The sequence below is a fragment of the Zootermopsis nevadensis genome, unplaced genomic scaffold (genome assembly GCF_977971745.1).
Source record: "Zootermopsis nevadensis isolate Lab colony 2312 unplaced genomic scaffold, Znev_1.0 Znev_ptg000017l, whole genome shotgun sequence".
Taxonomy (NCBI): Eukaryota; Metazoa; Arthropoda; class Insecta; order Blattodea; family Termopsidae; genus Zootermopsis; species Zootermopsis nevadensis.
This window is the reverse complement of record NW_028259149.1, coordinates 12,440,762-12,455,767: the sequence shown is the minus strand read 5'-3', so window position 1 is coordinate 12,455,767 and position 15,006 is coordinate 12,440,762. Positions and strand designations below refer to the sequence as shown.

Genomic DNA, 15,006 nt, shown 5'->3' with positions numbered 1-15,006 from the left:
TTTTTCTTGTATGGCATTACTTGGAATTCCCTATTCCATTATGAAGATACATAATTCTAACACATATTGACACTTTATTTTCGCTGTGCAATTCATCTCAGACACGTTTTAAGACAATCTGTTCAGAATATGTCTTTTGCTATTCCTTGTAATGGTTTCCTGTCACATTTGGTCCTTTTATGTTTTGTTCTTTTGTTGACATATCTCATCTGTACTATACAGAAATACCCTGCTCAAAGCTAATTCAGTATTAAGCTGCTTGAAAGGTATGTACACCCACACCTGCAATGTGCTGAGTTGAGGTGTATGGTATATTACCATTCAAAACTAGTCCTACACTGCTTCAGTTGTAGCATGTATGTGCACACTATACCTTGCTATTGCTTTGTAATTTTTAAGATTTTAAATTATCTGTGCCCATAATAACTGAAAAAAATCAGTTATAGGCATGGAGAATGATCAAAAGTGACAGGGAAAGTATGACTTTCTGACAGCATCCTGCAGATCCAAAGTAGAACTACGTGTAACCTGGAGCAACTGCTCAGTTGGATGATTCACAGCCTGAATCATCTCTTCAGCAATGTGTAATAGGCAGTGAAGACTAAATTTCAGTGTCTTTAATTAGGGTTATTTTATTTTACATTGTGCTATAATGTATTTTTAATTTAAATGTAAATAATGTTGAGACTGAATAAATTATGTTCCCAGTGAATTATGTGTTTGCACATACTGTAATCAGTTGTCTATGTATGCCAGTGGACAAATGAGGCCATTGTGTCACTTCACTCATAGGTAAGAAATAACACGTGTTAGTAAAGTTCTCAATGTAACATGTTATGACCCTGTTGAAAGCTTTTCCAGGAATGCATCATAAGTGTTTGGTGGATTTTATTGTTTGTGCATTTTGAATCAGTTATTCTTCTTACATAACACACCTAATCAAAAAGTGCCTGAGGTTTTTACCTGCAGTAATAATATGGCATTCTGAGATTTTATAAATGTGTGTCTATATATATAATTTTTTTTAAACCTGCAGATATAGTTTGGGATATGGATCTGTTGTTAGAAACATGAACTCTGGTGGGAAGATTATCAACATTTCAGAAGTGTTGGTTGCCTCCATCAGGGCAGCAAGCACCTCTGAAATGTAAGTAAACTTCCACCAAACTGCATGGTGCAACATTCCAAACACAATAACTTTCAAAACCTTAGATATTCTATAATTTTGTAATGCTGCAAAGCTTTTATGTTCCTCTGTATTGTGGTAGATTTTCAGAATCAGGTATCTGTGTATTTTTAATTCTTTTGTGCAGTGAGATGCCAGCAGGTTTTAGTCTCTTTGTAGCCTAGGTTATTTATGACTGAGCTTCCTTCATGTGTTTGCCTCTTACATTTGAGCAAATAGGTGGTAACAGCTATTTTTAGGAATCATCATAATTTATTTATTAAACATTAATTAATTAATCTGCATATGCTCCCTGAATACTTGTTAATTAAGGTCCTATGTGTTTCTGAAAGTTTAATGTCATTAATTATTTATATAGATTGCTAAGTTGATACTATTAATTTTGCATGCATAATCATCATATTGTATTTTATTTCACATTATATCTTAGGGAGCTGGTTTATTACAACACTACACTAGTCACCTATATGCCCTCTAAAATGCCTACAAATATCTGATTACAAAAATGTTGAGACAAAAAGAAACTGTGTAGTTGTATGAAGCTAAATTAATTAATACTTTAATATTTATACCATACAAATGTAATACATTTATTGTTCACAAAAACTATCTTTAGAGAAATGTTTTATCCTTAAATATATATTAACCGGCTGAACATTAACAATAATAATAATGGGATCCATAAATTAGTCAGAAGAAAATTAATTACTATGTTGCTTTCAGGCATGGAAAATTAACAGGTCATGCTGTCCATTTGCTGGCCTATGTTTTGGGATTTTTTGTGAATTTATAATGAAATTGTGTTGGAAGGTCTTTACCCAACTAATAGGTATCTTTTTATTTGAGTTCAGATTATATAGCTGTTTCTCATCATGAAAGGAAATAGAGTTGAGAACAGTTCACTCTTTATCATTTGTGTGCCATCATGCCAGTATGTGTACGATGGCTTCTGTGTTCTCTGTGCTTTGGAAGAAAATGAATGTGTGAAATATTAAAAATAAACAACATAACAATGGGTAATATATATCTACTATTATAATTTAATAACCCTTTCATAATATCTTTGAACGGAGTTCTAGAATGTGCTTCTCATCATGATGGAATCTGCAATACTTCTTTCTTTGTTGAAACTAAGAGGGAGGTAATCCCTCAAAGGTAACAAAATTAAATTTAATAGAAAAGTGAAGGACAGTATAAAATATACCAATCATTCACTGGTAAGTAATATTATGGTAAAATTGCTGTTCTTATGTGTTTACAGTGTGGCTGACCAGTAATAGGTGGCAAAAGCAATGTTTTCTGTAGCTTAGATTTGCTGTATGCATTTTATCAGTTCTTCCATAACGTGTATGTCAGAAGGGAAATGAAAAAGTGGGTATCATTGGTTGAATGTTGACAGAAGTCACTTCTTGAAATATTAAACATAAATGTGCTACTGGAACAAAGTTTTAGTCCATTCTGGACTCTATGTATCTGGTGTTTATGAAAATATGACTGAAGTAATATCATTTATTGTCCATCTTTTATAAATTCTTATTTCATATCAATTATAGTCTTGTATGCTGATGCAATGTAGCCTTGTAGGAATAATGTATTGCCTCCAGCTTTAGGGTTGAAGTGAGTCAGGATAGGAGTGTAATTAAATGGACAATTGAAAGAATGATGGTTGAGGGAAGGAAGGGAAAGGTGCCTGAGAGGAAAGTTATGTTTATTGTATAGTAATTTAATTTGTAAATTTGACCGTTAAACATATACAGTGCGATATCTCAGAACATTAATTGTTATAAAGTATGTTATATGGACGTAATTCTTGCACATACGAGGGAAGTGCATACATCTTGCAGTTGTTTACAGCCCGTTTCTAATTTTGTTTTGTCACGGGCCGTCATTACCTTGCAATTAACTGTATCGGATTGAAAATATAAAGTGTTTTCTTATATAAACGGTACAGCTCTATATTTTGCAACGTAAACACAGTGGTTATGAAATATTTAAGCTCCTTTAGCATTTATTGACGTCATAATAACACGTGTTCTAACTAATAACCCCCTCAAATGGCGGGAACCAATGGCGTGCAAGGATATTAATGATAATTTCAGCCAAACAGAATTCGCGTGCTGGAAAATGCAGGAAGACAGGTGCTATAGGAACGATGCTACTTGCGGTATCCAAACGCTGTCGTTTTCTCCTGTTATTGGTTTTGACAGTGGGTGTGAAGTGATTTAATATTAATTTGGTGTGTTATTAATAGAGGGGGACAGTTGTTCACGAGTGTCATTAAATGGTGACTCGTTTTTCGTGCGATTTTACGGTTTTAGGATAGTGATAGGAACGTCGTATTTTAAAAGGAATAACTATCAGCTGACTAGTGTAATGCCTTTTAATAACGCATGGTGATTTGCTCATCAGTCTCGTATGTTGTTTGTGGGTATTTGTTTGTTGGAGTGTTCTCTGTAAACATTACAGCAAATACCGGTAGTTGAGAAGAGGAAAAGCTGGTATCGATTTGGGAGCCTTGGACCGAGGAAAGCACTGCTGCCATGCTTTCCGGTGGGGAAGAGAATGGTGGCTAGGAAACGAAGTAAAGGACTTGGTGAAAACTACGTACAGCAATACGCATTCCCACCATGTTTTTAATTTTGGCAGTATCTTCGTGTTTGTACGCGTCGGTAAAAGTGTCATCAGCTTCCATAGGAGATTATTAATTGCAGCGAAACCGTGTAAGTAGTTGACACGTTGTGTTTGTGTCACTTTCAAGGGATATTTGTGGTGTTTTTATGTTTTGTAGAAAATAAACACGACCTTGAATGTTACCAATGTCGCCGTAACGTAGGTCAAGTTCTTTTTTATTGCCGCAGCTTTCACTATTGCTAATGTCAGTGGCAAGGGTAATGTAAAATGGTAGTTTTACAACTTGTGTCATTGACAAAGTAGTGCAATCTCAGTATTGCCTCGAAGATGAGGGCATAATGGAAAACACCCACTTTGGCTGCATCGGTGTTGGATGGCGTACCTTGCGTGCAGCTATATGACTTATAGATAGAAAAATATACGTGTACAATTTGAGAACATGGTAGAACTATGATGATTCAGAAGGGTGGAAATGGAGTGAAAGACAACCGCAGTGAATATGTTAACACGACATATTTACTGAGCGTACTTTGTATATGTAGGAAACAACGTGGAAATGGCTCTGTAGGAAGTTGTGGTCATTTTCGTGTTAGCAAATTTATGTATCATATAGAAAAATGCCGTAGAATCTGATGTAATGAATTGATTACAAGGCAGAAAAGTTCTGTCAGTTTTATTTTATGAAATTCTAAGTTGTTTTGAAGATTATTTTGCAGATTAACATCTTATATGTGCGGATTGGGAGAAGTAATTATTACTCCGTTTGTCATAACGAGACTTCGTTTAGGAATTTTAATACGATGTTTACAAGCCTTGAACATTCATTAGGAAGCAGTCATGTCTTTATTCATTTCACATTTATGTTAGTCCAGCAAAATACAACTACAACTTTATTTAATTGTTAAATAGAAGCTCAACATCAGTTATTGTCTTTGTTCTCAGAAAGTGTTGCATCACATACTGCATTAATCCGTAGCTGAAAATTTAATTCCAAACTTCCAGATTCAGAACTAACATTGTACTGGATAGATAACTCAAAGAAATATTTGTAATAGAAGACTTTCTGAGTGTTAGTTGTAAATGTTTACAACTGAAAAACTTGGAAACCAAAGTTGTGAACCAGTGAAAGAAAATATAGAATAGAATATATTTACATTCCATAGATCCTTTATAGGCCTAAGCCAAGGATGTATAACAGGTCATAGCACAAATACAATACTTGTTTCTAGTAGAAATATGAATACAAAGAATTACAGACTTTTGGAACTACAGTATTACAGCAAAATAATTATGATAAGAACCATCACCACTGTTACTGACATGCATTTATAAATTCTTCTACTGAGTAGAAGGAGTGAGATAGGAGGTACTCTTTTAACGCTTGCTTAAACATTTTTATATCATGGTTTAAACTTTTTATAGTAGGTGGAAGATTATTGAATAACTTAATTCCATTACAGTAAACTCATTTTTGATATTTACTGAGGTTAGAAATTGGCACATGAAGGTTGTATCTATATTGTGGATATCTGTATTTGTTTGAAACTTTTCCATGTTATCCACTACAAATGATAATAGTGAGAGCAAGAATTGACTGGGCAGTGGAAGAATATTAAACTTCTCAAATAATTCCCTACAAGAGTCTCTCCTTTTAGTGCCAGCCATTATTCTAATGATACTCTTTTGAATGTAAAATACTTTTTTGCTGTCCATTGAATTTCCCCAGAAAATGATCCCATATGACACGACATGAGCGCTGTAACTGATCTCATAGCAAAACATGCCAAGCTTAATTTAGGGATAGTGTATTGAATATGTGCTTTCCAGTTTAATTTCTTGTCAATTTGTAGGCCAAGAAATTTAGTTGTTTCTACTTCCTCGATTATTTTATCATCATACCCTATATTTAGATTTACACAGGTTCTGTTGTTAGTACAAAATTTCATGAAATTTGTTTTGTCAAAATTTAATGTGAGTTTATTGGCTTTAATCCTTGTGTGTAATTAAAATTGATAAATGTTTTACCTTCTTTCATCAGTGCACACAGAAGAAAAATTGATCAAAACCACTATTTCCCATGTTTGTGTCCACCTGTTTAAATTTTTTTAAAGTTGTGTTGCACATCTTAAAACTGGAGTTTGGATTTCAGCAAACATTGCAATTGGCATCTTCATGGTTTCTCTGGGAGGGTGTGTTAGGAAGTTCTAACAGACTTAGCAGTGGGAAGTAATTCTTCTTTGTGCTATAGCATGTTTCAAGCTCTGGCCTCTTCTGGTCATTGAAGTTTTCAAAATTCTGTAGAGACAGATAGTAGGATTTCTTAGCCAGAGCATCAGTCCATTATAGTACAGCAGAAAATAATGTCCAGGCTTCAGGTGGGATTGAAACCTGCAGCAAATATCTGAGTGTAGTATGTATTTTCATGTAATACAGTGCCACTTGTAAATCAAGACCTCATTTTTCTTCAATCCCTTTATGCTAATGCAGGGATAGTGCCTTAAAATTAAGCTGTGACTACTGCTTTCTGCATCCTTTTCAATTTAGCATTCATTCATTATACTATTTGATGCAGAATGTCAGAAACACCATGTAAAGGTAACTAACTGCATTGAATTAGACCAGGCCAGATGTGTGTAAGTGGAATAAGATAGGACATATAAGATGTTTTGTGAGAAACCATCATTTAGATTTGTGAGTGAAAGAGTTTGGTAAATATTTCACTAAATTTGTAGTGTTATGCAGAAATAAACAGATCGATAATTTTTTAAACTGAATAATATATTGTAGCAATTCAGCTCTGTTTTGTGCCAGAACTTTTTAAAAAACTTCAGTGAAATCTGCATTTTATATGTGTACAGTCTTGTGTCTGACTTGTATTTTCTGAATGAATGGCATATCATAGAGAAAGGAAAGGAACAGAAATGTTTGTATCCTCACATAGCTCAGGGCAAATTGTGACAGTCAGACTTTTGGAGTTATTATATCAGTACTACTCTTCTTTCTTCATTGGTGTTTTGGAAGAAAGGACTGATTTCTTCTTGGTATATAGGTCAAGGATGTTTAGACAGAAAGTAGTGAACCTTGAGAACGTACACAAAATTCATTTTAAGAACAGTTTTGAAACGTGCGCCTATGTTTCCGGGTAAAAAATTGTGTACACTAATAGTTGCTCAGCTAGCCAAGAAATTCCTATGTACTGAGCCACATGAATCAAGTCCACTTGCTCATACTCTGTTCCTTTAATATTTATTTATATTCCATACAATGCAATGTGTAAAATTATAGTTTGCAAAGTTTTAAACTTTACTGTTTTAGACAGAAGTTGGGGAAAATAAACTCTGAACTGAGTGATGGTAACCATTTCCTAAACTTAATCTGCTTTAATAAATGAAGTTCTGATTGTTCAAATATTTGAATTTTGCCATGTTAGCTATCTTTGTATAAAATATAGTATATACATTTTCTAAACATGTCCTTTTCAAACCCCTTGGGTTTGGGTAGCTTTTTGTTTTGAGAGCAACAGTTTTGTGAGTTTCTTTGCATGCTTGAAATATGTGCTAGGAGTATGTTTAATGTTGGGGTACATAATTTTTGCTTGCATTTCATTAAATATGATTTAGATCTGATGAAACTGAATATTTTATATTGTATTATGTGTGGTGAGTTGTTTTTGATCAAATTAATCATTTTGATTTCAGCTTCATGTTCAATGCAAGTGGTTATATTGGACCAATATGAACCAAATTAAGTTCACTCAACAATTGTTGGCGCAAACCCCCAAATTTCATCAGACAAGCAGGCATGCCCTTTCTTTTTTACTGTGCATTCATCTTATGTACTTCTTGGAAAGAATGTACAGAAAGTACAAATATGGCATAGTAGTAGTAAAAAATAGTAGAACAGTTATTTGGGCAGGTCAAGTATATTGTGTTTGATGAGAATGTGGCACAGGATATTTGTTTGTGCCACTAAAACAGTTCAGTTGGAGAAATTTTTGTATTGATTGTATGAGCACATAAAGCAGGTATGCAGTGCAAGAAAACATGTAGAATTGATATAGTTGGAGGTCTACCAGGTTGTTGCAGATTTTAGTATTTTGGCCATGTGCCAACATTTTAGAGGAACGTACTGTCATCCATCGTCAGCCCTGATGGTGGTGGTAGTAATGTTCAGTGTTCTGTAAGGACTTTTACTTAGACAACATTTGATAATGTTAAGATTAATATTATACTGTTTTAATAATTTTATTCATTTGTCGTAAAGATGCACAATACAAATGAAATTTGACACAGCACATTAAATTTTAAATGCCTAATCATACTTGCATCAGTGAATTTTAGTTGAATGAAGAATACATTCAAAACAATTTCTGGGAATTACATTGAAATGAAACATTGCTTGATATAAATTTGAACTGCTTTGGAAGTACTGACTACAACACATCCTTCATATGCAACTTCAGTTTTCTGTAAAATGCAAGACAACACATATGATGCAGCACGTACACACAAATGGTGCAAACATGAAAATGTTCTGTATTGATGACTAGTTTTTCATGCAGGATGCAAACCTGAAGACACGCATCATGGGCTAAACATTAATTCAAGAGTGATTTTCCAACATTTTTTTAGTGTTTTTAAACTTGGTAGTTGGCACACTGGCATAGGAAGAATGTTGGTTAAGTAATTTTCAAAGATCCACTTCTCTCCTTTTTATTCAGTTATCATGGTTGGTTTGCAGTCTCTCTGTGCAGGTGATCATTAAGGCTCATCTTCATCATTTTGTGGTGAAAAAGGTATTTTTAGTTCCCTAGATGCTTGCTGTAAGGACTTGGTTATTATCATGTATATTCATGGTTTCAAATCTTTTAATCACTGTTGATCTTCACATTTGAATGCCTGAGATATGATTTTTTATCCTCCCACTTCTTTATCAAATGATGGTATAATGCTTTATGCAATTTCTACACTAAATGTAATAGCAGCTGTATGATGATGCAAATTTATACCATTAATTTGTATATATCCTATACATGATTCAGTACTATCCTATAAGCTGCTGTTAAAGCAAATATGTTGTTTGTATAAATGTATGTTGCAGTTGTTTCTTTAAAATATGCAAATATAGACCAGAAAAGAAAGATTAGCATAATTCTTTTTGTGGTAATGGCAACATGATTCACAAATGTTTTTAATTGCATGTAACTTTGTAGTTACATCATGCTGCAGGAAGGATATTATGCCACTACATATTAAACCAGTAATTACGGACACTCACTAATATTGTAGACTTTGTCATACCAATAAGGTACTATAATACTATATGACTGAACTAATGTATGTGGTTGCTCAGTCAACAGGTTGTATAGTAACAAATCGAGACAGTAAGAAGACCAAAACACAGGTACCTGCTACAAAACAGGCTGCAAAAACATACCAAGTATCTTCATCAAACAAATCTGTAAATGCAGGTACTTGTTCATAAATAGTGTCAATCAGTTGTAGATTATAATTTTTTTTTGACATTTTGGTTTCTACAGGTAAATAATGACTGTCATAACGCTATAACTAACGCCTCTTGCCAGCTTTTTTCTCAGATTTGGTTTTGGGTATGCTGGTTTCTGGTTCTTCAGTTGTTGCTAGTGGTGTGATATGTTTGTTGTAAAGTTGCAGAAGCTCCAGATTGGTTAGATTCCCGCTTTTGAAAACTATCACTTCTTTACTGTCTGAAAAATAAGAAATATTTGAGATGTTCATGCAGGCATGGTTTTTGAACATACGAACACTGTCATATATAAATGATGAATGCTGATTCTATGATACCTCTCAATTATTCTGTTGGTCTTGTAAAGCTAGACAGATAAAGTTTGGTAAATAACAATTTACTGTCATGCTGTAGTTAGAGTTTGGTGATGGAGTACTATATAAAATGTAGTATATGACATAATATTGAATTAGAACCTATTACCTTGCATACTCGGGGAACTTGAACTTGTGGATATGTGGTTTGCTGTCAAAAAGACTATTTCATTATCAAGACTCGGACAAAAAGCATGCACAAAATAAACAATCCTATGTTTTAGGGAAGTAACATTTGAAGAATCAGCCATTTATTTAACAAGTGATGGCAACATGTTGTAGGCTTACAAACATGGCAGTTTTTCACAGGAAAGTTAGAAGAGTTAAAATATGATTATTTATATATACACCGATATTTTGTAATACAAGAGGGAATTATGACAATACAACTTCTGCCCTACATTTCAAGCTGACGAGTTCATTCATTAATAATTCTATCATTTGACACTGTATGACAGTGTCATTAAATAAGCCACAATAAATAAATAATATAAAGAGATGCCATTTGCTAAATGAGATTTCTCTGGCATGTAAAATTGGAAACTTGACTGTACCTTTCTATTCTCCCTCTCATATGCACACATACAAAGATATGTTGTGTGAATTATGTATAAGCAAAATCTATTTTCTTTCTCAGTCTATAAGACAAGCAGTAACTATTAATTCATAGACTTTTCTCCTTGTTTCTTAATGACCTAGTACAATGCGGTTCATTAGAATTATAATGCCAAATAGGAATGTGCACAGAAGTGAACTTACTTAGTGTAAAAGTGATGGATGGCTCACTTCGGTCACACAAAATTTCTGTCTTGATCTTACAGTTAAGGTTTGTTGCTAGAATTTTTGAGCCTGTCAGACTGAACAGGAATTCCCTGAGGAAAAATTAAAACAAAATTAGCAGAAATGAAAAGAATGCATGCTTATGACATGTAGAGGGTCATGGGAAGTACTGGTATTTTTTACTGTGCACATTATAGGAAATGCTAAGAATTATTTCACAACGGTGTGCTGCTTTTTCCCAGTGAATATAGAAGTTACATTCTTACATAGGGATACAAAATTACTTTAGGCGAGTTTCGGGTTTAAAAATATCATGATGAGTTAATAGGTGGTTGTCTTCTGGGTGGTTGTGCCATGCATTCTGGTACATTTATTGTCATGATGATGGATGCAGTAAGCTCCTCTAAAATGATGGCCAGTATCTACCACATTATACAACACAACATTCCAGAATATAGCTATCTTCAAAATGACTGTGGCTTACATGAATTTTGGGCCATTAATTTTATGAGATTTTCCATGTAATGTGTGGAGTTTTTTTCTAGTCTTGAAAAGACTATATATCTTATAAAGGGGTTTTATTCCTGGAATTGTATAATTCAAGATGGCTACTATATTCTTAAACCTGTGCAGTACTTGCAACTGTAGGGATAGCTGTATTAGGTTTTTGGGCCTCTGAATATTGACACACACATAATTGGGCACTTTCAGTCTGAAATACTATATTTTTATTGACAACTGTATGTGAAATTATGGGACAGCAAAACCAGCTGTGTATGCAAAATAACAAATAATTCATTCAGAGGACTGGTTAGGAGAGCAGTGACATGGACATAAGTCGAATGTTTATTGAATGTCTTTGTACAACACTGCTAACCATCCAGCCAACCAGCTAGCTCACTTCATCTGTAAGACTGAGCTTTCTTTGAGAAACTGATTAATATTTTTGTCAAATATAAAGGTCTATCATGACAAAAATTTATCACAGGTCCCTACCCTAAGCCATTTCATATCATATTTTCACAAACTATTTCTTGAACATCCATTTTAAAACCAGTCACTTTTTTTTTTGCCTCTTTGCAGGAGATTTAACCAGAATTTTTATGTACAGTAAATAGTAAAGTGCAACAAATAGAAAAATTATATGTTGGCATTTTTCCATTATGTACTAATTTTTGCCTGCTGTTGTATTTCAAACAGATTTATTGTGAAGAACTTGATTTAAATTTAAATCAAAACTGAGCAAGGGTCAACATGAATAACAAAATATTAGAGGAGATGCAACAGTTTCCTGTAATGCATTTGTATGCTTGAAAAGAACAAGTTAGTATATATACCCATAACATGATATTTATGACACATTGACAATAACTTGACTATTGTCTTATGACATAATGGAAGAACACTGCCAATGGCTTGGTATCCATGGGAAACAACAGTAACTGTTGCAACAGTCATCTGGAATGATATCAGAGGCACAGAGAATTATGGGTAATGACATTGTCACAGAGAATCACCCTCTGACCTCACAAGTTCCAGCATCTGCCTTCTCGATATTAATGACTAGGAAATTAAAAAGAATTAGTTTGAGTGGCCTTCAATGGTATGGTATAATATACAATTTCATGGAACCATGTTTAACCTTTCTCAGGATAGTTTGTGCAGATGGATGGATGGGGACAAAGTGAACCTAATTGGTGTTCTCTAAGGGTGCTGTGAATATAGCAATAAAGAGAGATTAATAACTGCTCTTGTTTGTTTTTTCCAGGTAAAATATGGCAATGGAAAGGCCAAAACTGGCCATTCCAGGGCCAGAGTTGCATTCTGTGAGACGAGAAACAATATCAATGCTTGGAAAGACATATGGCTGTGGACAATGCAGTGGTAAGTACAGTTGTCTCATCCATTCATCTTATTTTCACATATGTATGGGTTTCAGCTGCACCTGGGTCCTAAATAATCATACTGGACATGTTGGAAGAGCTGTAAAAGATATGATTCACACTTTGGAAGTTCCTGGTTATTGATTTTCCTTAGTCAAGGCATATGACAGGATAACACCATGAAATAGTCCATGGCCACCTCCTCCCATACCACTCATAATAGATTTGCCATATCATATTTAATACTGGATAGTAGTTGATGAGTAACAAGCTTTATAAACAACCACTGATATGGATTATCCTTTTACTGACAGCCACTGGTGTTTTTTCACCCAAAAATATTCATTAAATAATAAATTTCTGTAGCTGTAACTTTATGAGTCTTAGATAATGAGTGTAGTTGAGTACATTTGAACTTATTAACTAATATGTACCAGTATTGTAAATAAACTGAAATGTTAGGAATATCAGATTGACAACCAAATGTGTGAGAACATTGGCATTTGATATATATTTGTAATATTTCATAGAGAAACTGCTACAATATCCTGTAATGCACATGTCTGTGGTATTAAATCACCTTTCTTTCCTATAATGCAGTATGGTTTTGTGTTTGTTAGTACATAGAATCAAACCATACCAATGATGCTCACTGAGCTTAAATGTGGAGTGAAAATCGTAATTTAACCATTGAAGGAAACCAAAATTATAATGTTTCTACCAGATGTGTTTTGATAATATACCAAAAGTGGTATTTATAATATGAACTCATTGTTATGAACATTCAACAGTAATGTTACAATACCTGAGTGCATCAGTCATTGGATAACATGCTAAGCCCATCATCCAAGAATGTGGATGGGTAATACATTACTTATGTACCAATCATTGTGACTATAGAAACAATGAAAATTACAAGAAAGGAAGTCACTTAAATAACAAAAATTATAATAAGCTGGTGCAACGAAGTGGAGTAAACCCATCTCACATGCCTTTAAAACTGAGTGCATAACACTCCATAACCCTATAATGAAACTAGTAGCATACCTGCCCAGCACAATTGTCACGCCTACGGAGAAACTGGTCTTGTTAGCAAGAACATGTAAAAATTAATGGAAACGCGTACGGGTCGCAGGACGTGTATCGTACTGTTTTAGTCAAATTAATTAGCTTACATTAATTTCATAAACATGTTCGAATTACGAATAAGTAGGGAATATCACAATTATTGACTTTTTCGTCTGCTGGTGAACGAAAACAAATGCGCAGCAGCCTCTACTGACGTCACGAAACGCATAGAAGCCGTTACATTAAAGTTGATTGTCCCTTAAACATACCTGGTTTCTGTTACATTTTTGTCGAAAGGATCAAATTTAACAATAACCTTTTTCAGTGGTTTCAAATTCACAAACCGCAGCTGTTTGGCAATTGCACTGCTGATGCCTGCAGACCTCTTTAACGTGCCTGAAAACGGAACGGACATCTTTCCGCATATTCAGGTCCACCAACTTTGCAGCTCAAAATTCCACTATCACAGCAGCATGTTTGATTCCTTGCATTTGAATAACAAACGAAAGCTTGCTGCCAAATTTTGTTACGCTAAGTTGAAGTGACTTTGGTAGAAATTTTCAAAGTTTTTAGTAATTTTTGTCTCAGTTTGCTGTAAATACAATTGGCTGCAAGCGAGCCAATGAGAAGCTCTGTAACTGCAAAGTAGTTTTTGACGTCACGTACGCCATGTTGATAATCGTAAGAAGAGGTCGCTAAACGCGGGGGGGAAATAGTGTCGTATTTATTTATTGTGTATTTTTTTTTAGTATTTATTTTGCATATTTTGTAGTAGAAAATGTTTCCCGTTGGGCAGCGTAAGTATTTATTGAATTATAATATTTCTGAAATTTGTTACGCCTTCGTGGAAATGTTCAGTGTTCACTTACTGAAATTCGCCTACTGATATGGGTTTATGATTGTTAAGGTCACTCTTTGTTTTGCAGAAAATTGCAAGAGGTAGCCTGTTTTTCATATATCTTGATGCTTAATGTTATTGCTGCTTTGTAGCTTTTGTGAACCCTATTTTGTGCTTGCTTTCCCATGTTTTTCTCTGACAGCACAATGCATGGTGGTTAGGTTTGATGACCTTTTCAGTCCATAATTCTCTTATTCCACTTTTACCCGAATGTGTTGAATGAATCACGTATTTGACTCATACAAGTTTCATAGTAGCGTAATATTATGCACGTGTATTGTTTTACTGTGGGCAGATAGACAAATTATGTTCTTATGAATTGTGACAGTGAAATCATATTCTATGCAAGGTAAGTAAGTGACATTCACTGATGCTACACTTACTGGCAAATGGAATGAAATTCTCCTTTTGTGAATTCTGGATTATTTGCAGTAATGTTTTCAGTAGATTTCTTTCAGTTTGTACTTCCTAACTTGTGTTATAACTGCGGTAGTAATTTGGGCTAGATTAAAATAGGATTTATTTACATTCCATAAATATTTCATAACACCAAGCCAGGGATATGGAATAAATTGTAACACAAATACAATAGCTAAGATAGTAAAGAAAGATTATATAATCATGGGCCTAGAAGAGCCTCCTTTTCAAAATATCCAAAATAGCATTACTTTTATTGGTATGCTAGTCACTCAACTTTGACGT

At 34.1% G+C, this 15,006-nt stretch overlaps 3 protein-coding genes across 8 annotated transcripts in view; 1 reads left to right on the top strand and 2 right to left on the bottom strand.

Moving 5' to 3' along the window:
- Positions 1-3,251: 3,251 nt before the first annotated feature.
- Positions 3,252-15,006, top strand: part of AGO1 (protein argonaute-1) — a 58,900-nt gene continuing 47,145 nt past the window's right edge. For 2 of the 6 annotated variants that reach the window (XM_087350460.1, XM_087350458.1), the window contains exons 1-2: positions 9,151-9,287; positions 12,224-12,339. In XM_087350460.1, the coding sequence (XP_087206586.1) occupies positions 12,231-12,339 (109 nt within the window). In that variant the 5' untranslated portion in view covers positions 9,151-9,287; positions 12,224-12,230. Of the gene's footprint in view, positions 3,905-9,150; positions 9,288-12,223; positions 12,340-14,052; positions 14,204-15,006 lie in introns of those variants that run through there. The other 4 variants (XM_087350459.1, XM_087350461.1, XM_087350462.1 and 1 more) reach the window with 4 other exon arrangements.
- LOC147873667 (uncharacterized) lies at positions 8,043-9,342 on the bottom strand. Its single transcript, XM_087350468.1, has one exon. The coding sequence runs from the start codon at positions 9,340-9,342 to the stop codon at positions 9,166-9,168; it is 177 nt and encodes a 58-aa protein (XP_087206594.1). The 3' UTR covers positions 8,043-9,165.
- mRpL53 (mitochondrial ribosomal protein L53) lies at positions 9,385-13,912 on the bottom strand. Its single transcript, XM_022075632.2, has 3 exons — positions 13,676-13,912; positions 10,435-10,547; positions 9,385-9,542 (listed from the first exon to the last, which is right to left on the bottom strand). Exons 1-3 carry the CDS (start codon positions 13,819-13,821, stop codon positions 9,385-9,387), a joined length of 417 nt encoding a protein of 138 aa, XP_021931324.1. The 5' UTR covers positions 13,822-13,912.